Below are 11,234 nucleotides of genomic sequence, written 5' to 3' on the forward strand. Positions count from 1 at the left end.
TTTGTGACATCTCACATCCTCGACTCTATTTAGTTTGCATTGTTTAATCTATTGTTTAATCTATCTTTAAAGCCAGTCAATAAGCTTCACCCACTAAAAGCAAAAACAAATATTTACTACCTTTTTTTGCTACTATAATTGGTTTATAATTAAACTCAGCTCGAATCTCTCCAAAAAGAGAAGAGAGAACTAAGATTAAGAACTCTCTGATTTGCAGACTTGCTTATAAAAATTAATTGCCAAATTAGGAAGCCGAGCTTGTTTGAATATTGCATTCCATCTATTAAAAGAGCGCAAGAAGCAGAACGTACCCAATAACTGGTTAAATAAGTTAACTAATTCATTAACTGCGTTTCCTTTTCACCGCCCACTAAAAAAGGGGGAGCGAGAGTATGTCTTAATTTCTCTCCCTTTCCAGTTAACCGGCCGGCTTGTAAGCTGGGCAGAGAGAGAGCAAGAACTGGCCCGAGAGCGCGATTGGGGGAGCGTATAAAAGCAGCGCCTGCCGGCGAAGAAAGTCAGTTGCTGTGCAATTGTGGCGTCGATCGGTTCAGTGAGTGAAAGCGTGTTCCCTTCCAACGGAGAGTGAGAGTAACGGAGAGTGAGTGCGGAACCAACGCTTTAATTGGCAAATTGAAGAACCGAGAGCCCCGTGTGCCACCGTTAAATTTGGACTCTTTCCCGAGGTAAGCTATCCGTCCTTCTCCTGGAGACTGGGAGGCTGGAACCTTTCAATCCTTCCGTAGAACTCTCTCTATGATGTAATTTACGCACAACAACACAAAGTTTTACCCTTGCCAAAAATTGGAAAACGCTTTTGCGAACTTCGAAGCCGAACGGCGTTCGTTTCGTTTCGATTCGGTTCTAAAATTACACACATGGGTTTTTTGGCTTCGATTGATTTTTGATTTTTGGGTCAATCGATTCGAAATCGAAAAGTTTTGAACTCGTTTCACAGAATCGCAGTTCGCGCGGATCTCTCGCCCCGCTCGCAAGCAAATATGTGAAGGACAACGACGTGAACCGACCCTCTTCTTCTGCCTCTTCAGAGCCGATCAGATCGGAATAAGATATAGAAACGATTAACGCACCTCCGTCGACCGTGGAGTGCGTGAACGTATTTCGAAGCGTGAGGTACTTGAATCGGAATCATCTTGAGTGCAGTGCATATTCAGAATCAGAACGCAGGCTTATATAACCCAAATAAAAATACATTTCCGAAAAAAGAAAAAGTTAAGACAGTAGCGAATAATCTTTCCGAACTGATAATCCGAGTGAATGCCTTTGGAACCCAGACTTTCGAATTCTAGTGATAACCCAATCGCCCAGTTCATCCAGATGGCCGGGTGCACGTGAATCCATAAAGTGCCCATTGACGTTTTCTAGCATCTGTTCCCTGGGTCCTTGACCCACTACGATCTGCGATCTGCCGTTTCCCATGGATTGGATAATCTAAACCTTTTCCCACGATTAAAGTGAAATCATTTCCATTTCCATTTCCCTCGATTTTAGTGCCAAAGTGCCAGATCAAAGAGCCAAAATAGATCAGCAAATCGAAATTGAATTAAATCATGACACCGAAACACAGAGACAGCGACAGAGACAAACCAAATTAAATCCAATTGAAGCTGTCTCATGACAACAAGTGCACTGCAGAGGGGCAGGCAGAAGATAACGCCGAAAAGTCGAATCGATTGTTGCAATTTGAGACTCTTCGAAAGCGAAAATGAAAATTGCAGCGGAAGAGGCGGCCAATTGGGGGGCGAAATCTTTACTGACTGACTGACTGGGCGCCCTGCCAAAATCCGATGGCAAAGGCAAAGACACTTTAGCTATATCGAACCGAAACTGGTTTACGGTCCACATGGATCCTATCCCACGTTTAAATATTTATCCAGCCAGGCAAAAAGTGTCGACTACAATGGAAAGAGGGGCGTATTACCCGTACCTCTTAGCACTCTTCCACCTCCTACTCCTCTGAATCCCCCGATTCCTCAAGAAGCGCCAACGCCCCGAAAAGATATTGAGCCTGACTTTTGCGCGAATCAGCAGAAAACAGAAAAACAAAGGGGGGAAAACTGGGTAAAAGTGGGCAGACGGGTGGAGGAGTGGTGCCAGTTTCTTTGATGTGCGTGGGTGTGTTGTCTGTGGGACAATCAATGCACTTCCGCTCGGGTGTATAGGGAAATACTCTTACTATACCTATATATATATACACATTGTATTGTATATTGCAATTTTATGGTAATTATCTGTTCTGTCAACTTTTGCCTTGACTGCGCTTGATTTATTGCAATATTTTTGAGAAGCCACCAAATAAGGCCAGCAAATAAATAACTGTGGAGAGCAAACATGGCTTCCAAACTAGACCAAATCTTAACTACTAGATTATATCAGCTTACCCCCAGCGGACTTGTTTTCAAATTTTTTAAAATTCATCTAGGAGTTCTTTATCTTTAAGACGGCGTATAAGTATTATAAACCTTTAATTATCCTTATCTTTCACGCACATTCCGACCCACTTCAGCCACAAACATTTGTCACGTTCTTCTTATCAAAAATAACAGGCTATCGGCTGATTACATAGGTTCAAACTTCCAACAAACATAAACAAAAACTGGGAAAAAACTAGAAAATAGCTATTTCACAATGAATTGAAATATTTAGCTTTGCGTATTTCAATTAGACTTTTCTAAAAAGTGGTTCCATTTAATTGAGTTGTACTGTACTACCTTAACGCAGAAGCAAATAGGATTACAAGATTGATACAAATTAATACAAATATTTATCAGTACGTTCAATTGTTAAACAAATAGATAACATACCAAGTGAATGATTAATGTTTGCTGCAATTTTTCAACTGTACCTTTGCAGGGAATTGCATTGAGAAAGCGCAGAGATGGCCGATGAAGCACAAGCACCACCAGCTGAGGGCGCACCACCAGCAGAGGGCGAGGCGCCACCACCAGCCGAGGGAGCCGAGGGCGCCCCCGTCGAGGGCGGAGAGGCCGCTCCTCCAGCCGAGCCCGCCGAGCCCATCAAGCACAGCTACACGCTTTTCTACTTCAACGTGAAGGCGTTGGCCGAGCCCCTGCGCTACCTGTTCGCCTACGGCAACCAGGAGTACGAGGATGTCCGCGTCACCCGCGACGAGTGGCCAGCCCTGAAGCCAAGTAAATATATTTATTATTGAGGTCAAGTAACAAAGAGGTGACTTACTTTCCTCCTCTTCCTCCTCCTCCTCCTCCAATAGCCATGCCCATGGGCCAGATGCCCGTGCTGGAGGTCGATGGCAAGCGTGTGCACCAGAGCATCTCGATGGCCCGATTCCTGGCCAAGACCGTCGGCCTGTGCGGCGCCACTCCGTGGGAGGACCTGCAGATCGACATTGTGGTGGATACCATCAATGACTTCCGTCTAAGTAGCGAACAATGTGTGCCTCAGTTTCATGTTCAGTGTCCTTGATTAACTCTGGAATTTTTAATGTATAGAAATTGCAGTCGTCTCGTACGAGCCGGAGGACGAGATCAAGGAGAAGAAGTTGGTCACCCTGAATGCGGAGGTCATTCCATTCTACCTGGAGAAGCTCGAGCAGACCGTCAAGGACAACGATGGTCATCTTGCTCTGGGCAAGGTGGGTTTACTCCTAAATTTTAATGATTGAGTATGATATTTCTTCGATTTCGTTCGCTTATTTCTGAAATCGTTTACATAATTCTAAATGATTGACTTTTTGGCTTAAAAAATATAAATCTTTATATAAATCTCTAACCTCATACAAGTCGAATTTGATATAATACATCACCGTATCTAAAAGTTTGAATGATTGACGATGGTAATTCTTCGATTCATCACTATTGTCTCTGAAATTGTACAAATAATTCGAAATTATTGACTTAAAAATATTTTGTTTTTATATCTTCAACTTCACTAATACCGAACTTTTACTTAAAATAATATATAATACATCAGTATCTAGAAGATTCTATGGTATTTCTTCGATTACTTTCTCTTTTCTGTAAAATTGTTTAAATTTCAAAGTATTGTTTGACTTAGAAATTATAATGGTTAAAAACTTAAACTTCCTCGATAGTTTTTAGATATTCAACTGTAATAATATCCCATTTTTTTCGCCCACAGCTGACCTGGGCCGATGTCTACTTTGCAGGCATCACCGACTACATGAACTACATGGTCAAGCGCGATCTGCTGGAGCCCTACCCAGCTTTGCGCGGTGTGGTGGATGCCATCAACGCTTTGGAACCGATCAAGGCCTGGATCGAGAAGCGCCCCGTCACCGAGGTCTAAGTTCGCCGCACAGAACTTGGAAGGAGGGAAACCATTGCACACCACTCAGACACACCCGCACTGCAGACATGTAGGCACACACCACCCACATCCGTATCCGTAACCGTACACATTTTGTTCCTTTTTGCGGAGGATCCGATCCGAGGAGCAGCGGACTTTCGCACGGGGTCATAGACGCGTAGGAGTTTAGCACGTATCACTATGGATTAATTTCTTGGTTATAATTCTCTTTGCATGGCGCTATATACATATTTCTATTTCTATTGGGATCCGACAGCGTCGGATCGCCGTTCGTTAGCTTCTTCTGAAATAATGAAAGATAATACTTATTGCACAGTTTATAATATTTTGGCCTACGTTTAGAACATACATTTAGCGCACCTATGCAGACGCGTACTGTAGCTCTATATATATATATATATACAAAATCTACGAGTGGTTCATCTTTTCGATGTATTCTATTATATTTAATTCACTGCGAAGAGCTCAACAAATATTTAAACAAATGCAGCGAATGCTGACAAACAATTACAAACAAATTTTTAGTTTTTTTTTTTTTTTTTTTTAACACGTTATCGCGGCCCCAGGAATTTTCTTCGTCTCATCCAGTTCCCAATTAAATAAACCGCAAAAAAGACTCACATCAATAGAACCGGATATTTTATAAATTAACCAAATGCCAAGCAATATGGAAAATGTAAACTAAAAACAGACTTTAACTGCCAAAATTTCAAATGCACTCAATCACACACATTAATTTATACATTTTATTTATGAAAATTTGTAATTGTATTTTTTAAATATTTTCACAAACACTTTTAAATAAACTAAACACCTAAAAAGGAATGAGCACTTTTTGAAAGCACATCATCTCGTTTTATTTAGAAAATTAGTTGTGTAATGAAAAGTGAACACTTGGAAAGCAGTGATTATCTACTTTTTAAATTAAAGACCAAAAACTTGGGGTGTCCGGGATTAAAATGGAACACTTAGAAAGCAGGTATATTTCTTTTTTTTTTTTTTTTTTTGCTTATTTACGTAATTTAATTCATTTTACCCGCGTTGGTGTTTAGTTTCATAAAGATAATATAATCAAAGGTGGTAAAGAATGCACCCAAGCTACTTATTTTTCATTACAAATTACTTAATTTTGTTCAATTAGAGTTTACATTTTATTACAACAATTTTTGGATAACACAAATTAATAACAAATTTTGTTTGCCACATTGGACTTACATAGCTTAAACGTATAAATGCACAATTGGCCAGTTTTGTTTGATGCCTGTACAGCTAAAGGTCGGGTTTACTGGTGCTTCCAACTAGGTGGACGCTTTTCGAAGAAGCTAGCGATGCCCTCTTTGGTATCGCCCAGCTGGAAGTTCTCGCACATCTTTTCCTGGGCAGCTGCGAAGGCTTGTGCCTGGGACATGGCTAGCTGCTTGTAGAAGAACTCCTTGCCCAGCGAGATGACGGCGCGACTTTTGGCCTTGATGGCGGATGTGATTTCGTCTATTTCCTTGTCCAGCTCCTCGGCGGGAACTGATTTGGTGACCATTCCCGATATGTAGGCTTCATCGCCGGTTACCGGAAGACCAGTCATTAGCATATACGCGGACTTTGGACGCGACATAATGCGGGCAACGGCCACGCCGGGCGTAGAGCAGAAAACTCCGACGCCAGCTCTGAAAAAAAGAGATGGGAATATATGGTTAAAGTGCTCTTAAATGGCGTGTTCCAATCTTACCCAGGCGTGGAGAACTTGCTGTTCTTGGTGCAGACCAACATATCACAGGAAACCACCAGTTGACAGCCCGCAGCAGCCGCATAACCATTAACTTTTCCAATCACGGGCACCGGTAGCTTTTGGATGTCATTTATAACATCGGTTAGCTTCTGGAAAACACAGGCCTGTATCTTGGGGTCATTGTGCAGCTCCTTGAGGTTGTGACCTGCCGACCAGATCTTTCCTTGGGCCGTCAGAATCACGCATCTCAGGTCCAAGTTGTCTTTATCTTTGACCAGGGCATCCTGTAGGGCAGTCATCATGTCCAGCGAGAGGGAATTCAGTGTTTTCGGGTGATTCAGGGTAATCTCCCGCACTCCATGCTCTTCCTTGACCAAAACCAAATCACTGCAAGCATTGCTGGCGCAGCGGAGAAACTGTGGCATGCAACCTGTTGCATATTTTGATATTTTCCGGGAGCTAGGCAAAACACGCAACATCTTTGTTTTGATTTTGAAGCCAGTGTTGGTTAATGGGGCACACAAACAGCTGACCGGTTATCGAAACAGCTGTTAAATCGATAGCAGTGAGTAAAGCAACAGTTAGCAAACGGTCACTCTAAGCCGCTATGTGTTTGCACGACTAAAAGTTTAGTTTAAGTTTATTCGAGTTTTTCAAAGCTTTCCAGGTGATATATAGCTGCCCCACTGTACAGGTGAGTAACCCGTTGAGGTGCGTCAATAACCGCTGCCTTTGTTTTTGCATCAGCTGAGCGAGCGGGCAGCAGACAACAACAATCGCACCGTCTTATGTACTCCATGTACTCCATAAATAAAAGTATATGTGACTAATACTGAGATAGAACTTTATCAGTTGCCAAAGCCACTTGTATTTGTCGCCCCATATTTGCTGCTCCAGAAATCAGTTAACGCATTGAACCGCTTGAGTGCGGATCCACCGACTTCAGCTCAAGACTAAAGGATATACCCCCACATTCCAGCTGCCCCAAGATGCGTCCATTCTCCGGCAGCGATTGCCTCAAACCCGTCACCGAGGGCATCAATCGGGCCTTTGGCGCCAAGGAACCCTGGCAGGTGGCCACCATCACCGCCACCACGGTCCTCGGAGGCGTCTGGCTATGGACAGTGATCTGCCAGGATGAAAGTGAGTTGGGGATGGGTACTAAATGGTATAAAGCTAATAGTAAACCCTGCCAGGAGAACAAAATTAACTTTAAATTAAGTTTCTGATTAGCTCTAATATAGAACACCGAATCAGCTGAGTCAGTAAATAGCTTTCATTTCTAAGTAATCAGGTAATCTTTCGGCATATAACTTGGTAAAAGTATAGGAATAAGATCTCTAGGACAAGAATCGTCCAGTCACTCCAGTCAGACGATTTCTTTTGATTCAAAGTTAGAGGGCAGGGCACATCAATAACTTAAATCCATCAAATTATCTTATCTTGTGGGTGCGTTCGATTAACACCATTACACAAATACAGGTAAACTTCCTCAAAAGTAAATTAATTATGTATCAAATATATGTATTAAATAGGCATTGTAAAGTAGGTCATGAGTGTTTACGGTTTTTAATAATAATTTAATTTTGTACAGTTAGTGACATGGATATTTAAAAATCGTACCTAAAAATAAGTAAACGAATAAGCTATATAAACATTTAATAAACAACACTGATACGAGTAGTTATAGACATTTCACTGTAGTTTCAAACTGTTATTTTCTTATGGAAATAAAAGTAGACTTTAATGTGTACTTTGTGGCTTAAACTTATATAAGCTCGTCGGGTGCCCTCCCCGAACTACTGAATTTAATCTAGCCGCAGATTACGTTCGGTTAAAGTCAAAATGTTTGCTAAAAAGCGTGTAGCAACTCGAAATCAATGAGATATGCAAAGTTCAACAGCAAAGGAAATCGATAAGATTGATACCAAAACTAATGAAATTGAGTAGAGGTCTCCCAACAGCATGACTAATATTTTATATTAAGATTGCTTCGGCTACCTAGCAATGTTTCCCAAAATGGGCCATAAAACAAGGAAACATGCCATGCCTGATAATTCGAGTTTATCGAGGGGTGTCATATACATTTTATCAGGCGACAATGCATCTCAGTAATTTTTCTTTGTTTTTGGTCTATTCAACTCGAGATAAGCCTTAATTGCCAAAGGATTATTAATTTGGAGCCAGAGCTGTGTACATAATTAAAAATGTTCTTAGCTGTACTTATGGGAACCTTTAGGTGATGAAATATACGTTTGTTTTTAACAAATGGTTCGTGGAGTTTTTTGACTGAGAACCACAGTTATTAAAATACTACCTCAATACAAGCAATCTAATTCCAGATTTAACTTTCCTACAGGTCTCTACATCCGTGGCAAGCGTCAGTTCTTCAAGTATGCCAAGAAAATTCCCGCCGTGCGCCGTCAGGTGGAGGCGGAGTTGACCAAGGCCAAGAATGACTTTGAGACGGAGATCAAGAAGAGCAACGCCCACCTGGCCTACTCGGAAACGCTGCCCGAGAAGGGTCTCAGCAAGGAGGAGATCCTCCGGCTGGTGGACGAGCACCTGAAGACGGGTCACTACGACTGGCGGGATGGTCGCGTATCCGGAGCGGTCTACGGCTACAAGCCCGAGCTGGTGGAGCTCGTCACCGAGGTGTACGGCAAGGCCTCCTACACGAATCCCCTGCACGCCGATCTCTTCCCGGGCGTCTGCAAAATGGAGGCGGAAGTGGTGCGCATGGCGTGCAACCTGTTCCACGGCAACTCCGCCAGCTGCGGCACCATGACCACTGGCGGCACCGAGTCCATTGTGATGGCCATGAAAGCCTACAGGGACTACGCGAGGGAGCACAAGGGCATAACCAGGCCGAATATCGTTGTGCCCAAGACAGTGCACGCAGCCTTCGACAAAGGTGGCCAGTACTTCAACATCCACGTTCGCTCCGTGGACGTTGATCCGGAGACCTTCGAGGTGGACATGAAGAAGTTCAAGCGAGCCATTAACAGGAACACCATTCTGGTAATTACAAATCGCTGTTTTATGCCCTAATCTATCCCTTGGTTTCCATCTCTATTTATCTATCATTCTTACCCTTCTTCTCTATGCCAATTAATCGAGCAGTGTATTTAATATTTTGATATTTTTATTTAACATACATATCTAATTTTTTGAATATCCTACAGCTGGTTGGCTCTGCCCCCAACTTCCCCTACGGAACCATCGATGACATCGAAGCCATCGCCGCTCTGGGCGTGAAATACGACATTCCCGTCCACGTGGACGCCTGTCTGGGCAGCTTTGTGGTGGCCCTCATCCGCAACGCTGGCTACAAGCTGCGTCCCTTCGACTTTGATGTCAAGGGTGTGACTAGTATCTCCGCCGATACCCACAAGTACGGATTCGCGCCAAAGGGTTCATCGGTGATCCTTTACTCGGACAAGAAGTACAAGGACCATCAGTTCACCGTGACCACCGACTGGCCTGGTGGTGTGTACGGTTCCCCCACCGTAAATGGATCCCGTGCCGGAGGCATTATCGCCGCCTGCTGGGCCACCATGATGAGCTTCGGCTATGATGGTTATCTGGAGGCCACCAAGCGCATTGTAGATACAGCTCGCTATATCGAAAGGGGGTAAGGTTATTAAAATATTAAATAAAATCAGTTTTATTGGTGATTTTCCTTTTTAGGGTTCGCGACATCAATGGCATCTTTGTGTTTGGCAAGCCAGCCACGTCGGTGATTGCTCTGGGCTCCAATGTGTTTGACATTTTCCGGCTCTCGGACTCGCTTTGCAAACTGGGCTGGAACCTGAATAGTCTGCAGTTCCCCTCTGGGTAAGAGAATCAACTTTTCAACAGAGAAGACCTCTGTAAAATGTAAACTACTTTGTTTTTTTAGCATCCACATCTGCGTGACGGACATGCACACACAGCCCGGAGTGGCAGATAAATTCATTGCCGATGTGCGCAGCTGCACGGCGGAGATCATGAAGGATCCCGGCCAGCCTGTGGTGGGAAAGATGGCTCTTTACGGCATGGCCCAGAGTATACCCGACCGTTCGGTTATCGGCGAAGTGACTCGCCTCTTCCTGCACTCCATGTACTACACGCCCAGCCAGAAATAGACTTCCATCCGCCTACTCTTTCTCCCACACCACGGAGCTAGTGCATTTCCTGTGCCGTATTTAAAACCACCAAACACCCCGTTGTTAAACCTTCCTCAAGAAATTTATTCTAGGCTGCAATTAGTGCTGTAACCGAGGGTACAAAATGTCGTTCTACGCGATCACAATTCTATATATTCATCCCAACTATCAACTTTCGTTGCTCTTGGAGCTATGTTATCGAAAAGTGTGTTTCTGTGTAACTTGCTAGTGAAATAATAAAATAATATTAATCATTTTTGTATACTCGAACAATTTGGTTGCTTATTTCGTTTAGATTTTATATTTTCAATTCATTATTCTTTACAATTGTCTACCTTTTTTTTAATTACTAAGTAATATTTGGTCAAATCAAAATGTAATTTCCTAAATTGTTTTTATACCCACAATTTCATTGATCAATTTGGTACCTTTTAATTTATATTTTGTTTACATTTTCCCACTTCAGCAATTAACAATAATTGCTGCGTGGGTCTTTGCAATCCGGTCTGATCTGATCTGGGCGGGTAAAGTATTTCTTTTCTAACATTTCGCCACGCGTCGGCGTTTTAATTTAGTTGATCTTCGACACGCCCACTTCCTCTCTTGTAATTTATGTAAGTCTCTTCGAATGGCGTGCACAAATTATTTCAAATAAATTTCTATGGCGGAAACATTTATTTCAACAGACTGAAAGACTGTTGTTTTCGGGGCACGCGTCCGATGTCATTTTTCGTATTAAGAAATATTATAAATAGCCAAAGTCGAGCAACAAGTGTCGCACAAAGGTGGCGATCAATTGGCAGCATCAATTTCATTTCAGGCCACAACAAAGACAAGAAGAGAAGCAAAGTTGGGAGAGCCGAACTTTTAATACCCTTGCAGCTTTTACAAAACTTAAATATTCTTTATTTGTATGCGTAGATGTTTAAAACACTGAAACTATGTCGATTTTCCGTTTATTTTCACGTTATGATGAACATATAATATGATGATATCCTAGCAATACAAGTTAATAAACTCTTAATTTAATGTGC

General features: G+C 42.6%; 3 protein-coding genes across 4 annotated transcripts; 2 read left to right on the top strand and 1 right to left on the bottom strand.

The window, feature by feature from the left end:
- Positions 1-501: 501 nt before the first annotated feature.
- On the top strand, positions 502-5,173 carry LOC108144316 (glutathione S-transferase S1). Its single transcript, XM_017269016.2, has 5 exons — positions 502-686; positions 2,875-3,173; positions 3,254-3,421; positions 3,492-3,634; positions 4,141-5,173. The coding sequence occupies exons 2-5, from the start codon at positions 2,900-2,902 to the stop codon at positions 4,306-4,308; spliced, it is 753 nt and encodes a 250-aa protein (XP_017124505.1). The 5' UTR covers positions 502-686; positions 2,875-2,899; the 3' UTR covers positions 4,309-5,173.
- Positions 5,174-5,349: 176 nt separating this feature from the next.
- Positions 5,350-6,576, bottom strand: LOC108144315 (enoyl-CoA hydratase domain-containing protein 3, mitochondrial). The gene is made up of 2 exons (XM_017269015.2): positions 6,053-6,576; positions 5,350-5,990 (listed from the first exon to the last, which is right to left on the bottom strand). Exons 1-2 carry the CDS (start codon positions 6,529-6,531, stop codon positions 5,612-5,614), a joined length of 858 nt encoding a protein of 285 aa, XP_017124504.1. The 5' UTR covers positions 6,532-6,576; the 3' UTR covers positions 5,350-5,611.
- A 55-nt stretch (positions 6,577-6,631) lies between these two features.
- LOC108144314 (sphingosine-1-phosphate lyase) lies at positions 6,632-10,470 on the top strand. 2 transcript variants are annotated; one of them, XM_017269014.2, is made up of 6 exons: positions 6,632-6,746; positions 7,032-7,195; positions 8,412-9,073; positions 9,238-9,686; positions 9,743-9,889; positions 9,954-10,470. In XM_017269014.2, exons 2-6 carry the CDS (start codon positions 7,042-7,044, stop codon positions 10,177-10,179), a joined length of 1,638 nt encoding a protein of 545 aa, XP_017124503.1. In that variant the 5' UTR covers positions 6,632-6,746; positions 7,032-7,041; the 3' UTR covers positions 10,180-10,470. The 2 variants fall into 2 exon arrangements, with proteins under 2 accessions (XP_017124503.1, XP_017124502.1); XM_017269013.2 differs by lacking the exon at positions 6,632-6,746 and having other exon boundaries at positions 6,942-7,195.
- The last annotated feature ends 764 nt before the right edge of the window (positions 10,471-11,234 follow it).

This window comes from Drosophila elegans, unplaced genomic scaffold, assembly GCF_018152505.1.
Source record: "Drosophila elegans isolate 14027-0461.03 unplaced genomic scaffold, ASM1815250v1 contig_183, whole genome shotgun sequence".
Taxonomy (NCBI): Eukaryota; Metazoa; Arthropoda; class Insecta; order Diptera; family Drosophilidae; genus Drosophila; species Drosophila elegans.

Excerpts from the sequence above, each read along its gene's own strand:
- LOC108144316 (XM_017269016.2), top strand. The coding sequence starts at position 2,900 with ATGGCCGATGAAGCACAAGCACCACCAGCTGAGGGCGCACCACCAGCA. Across the intron at positions 3,422-3,491 it reads CATCAATGACTTCCGTCTAA|AAATTGCAGTCGTCTCGTAC; the intron begins GTAGCGAACAAT and ends TTTAATGTATAG. Across the intron at positions 3,635-4,140 it reads GTCATCTTGCTCTGGGCAAG|CTGACCTGGGCCGATGTCTA; the intron begins GTGGGTTTACTC and ends TTTCGCCCACAG.
- LOC108144314 (XM_017269014.2), top strand. The coding sequence starts at position 7,042 with ATGCGTCCATTCTCCGGCAGCGATTGCCTCAAACCCGTCACCGAGGGC. Across the intron at positions 7,196-8,411 it reads AGTGATCTGCCAGGATGAAA|GTCTCTACATCCGTGGCAAG; the intron begins GTGAGTTGGGGA and ends ACTTTCCTACAG. Across the intron at positions 9,890-9,953 it reads AGTCTGCAGTTCCCCTCTGG|CATCCACATCTGCGTGACGG; the intron begins GTAAGAGAATCA and ends TTGTTTTTTTAG.
- LOC108144315 (XM_017269015.2), bottom strand. The coding sequence starts at position 6,531 with ATGTTGCGTGTTTTGCCTAGCTCCCGGAAAATATCAAAATATGCAACA. Across the intron at positions 5,991-6,052 it reads AGCAAGTTCTCCACGCCTGG|AGCTGGCGTCGGAGTTTTCT; the intron begins GTAAGATTGGAA and ends TCTTTTTTTCAG.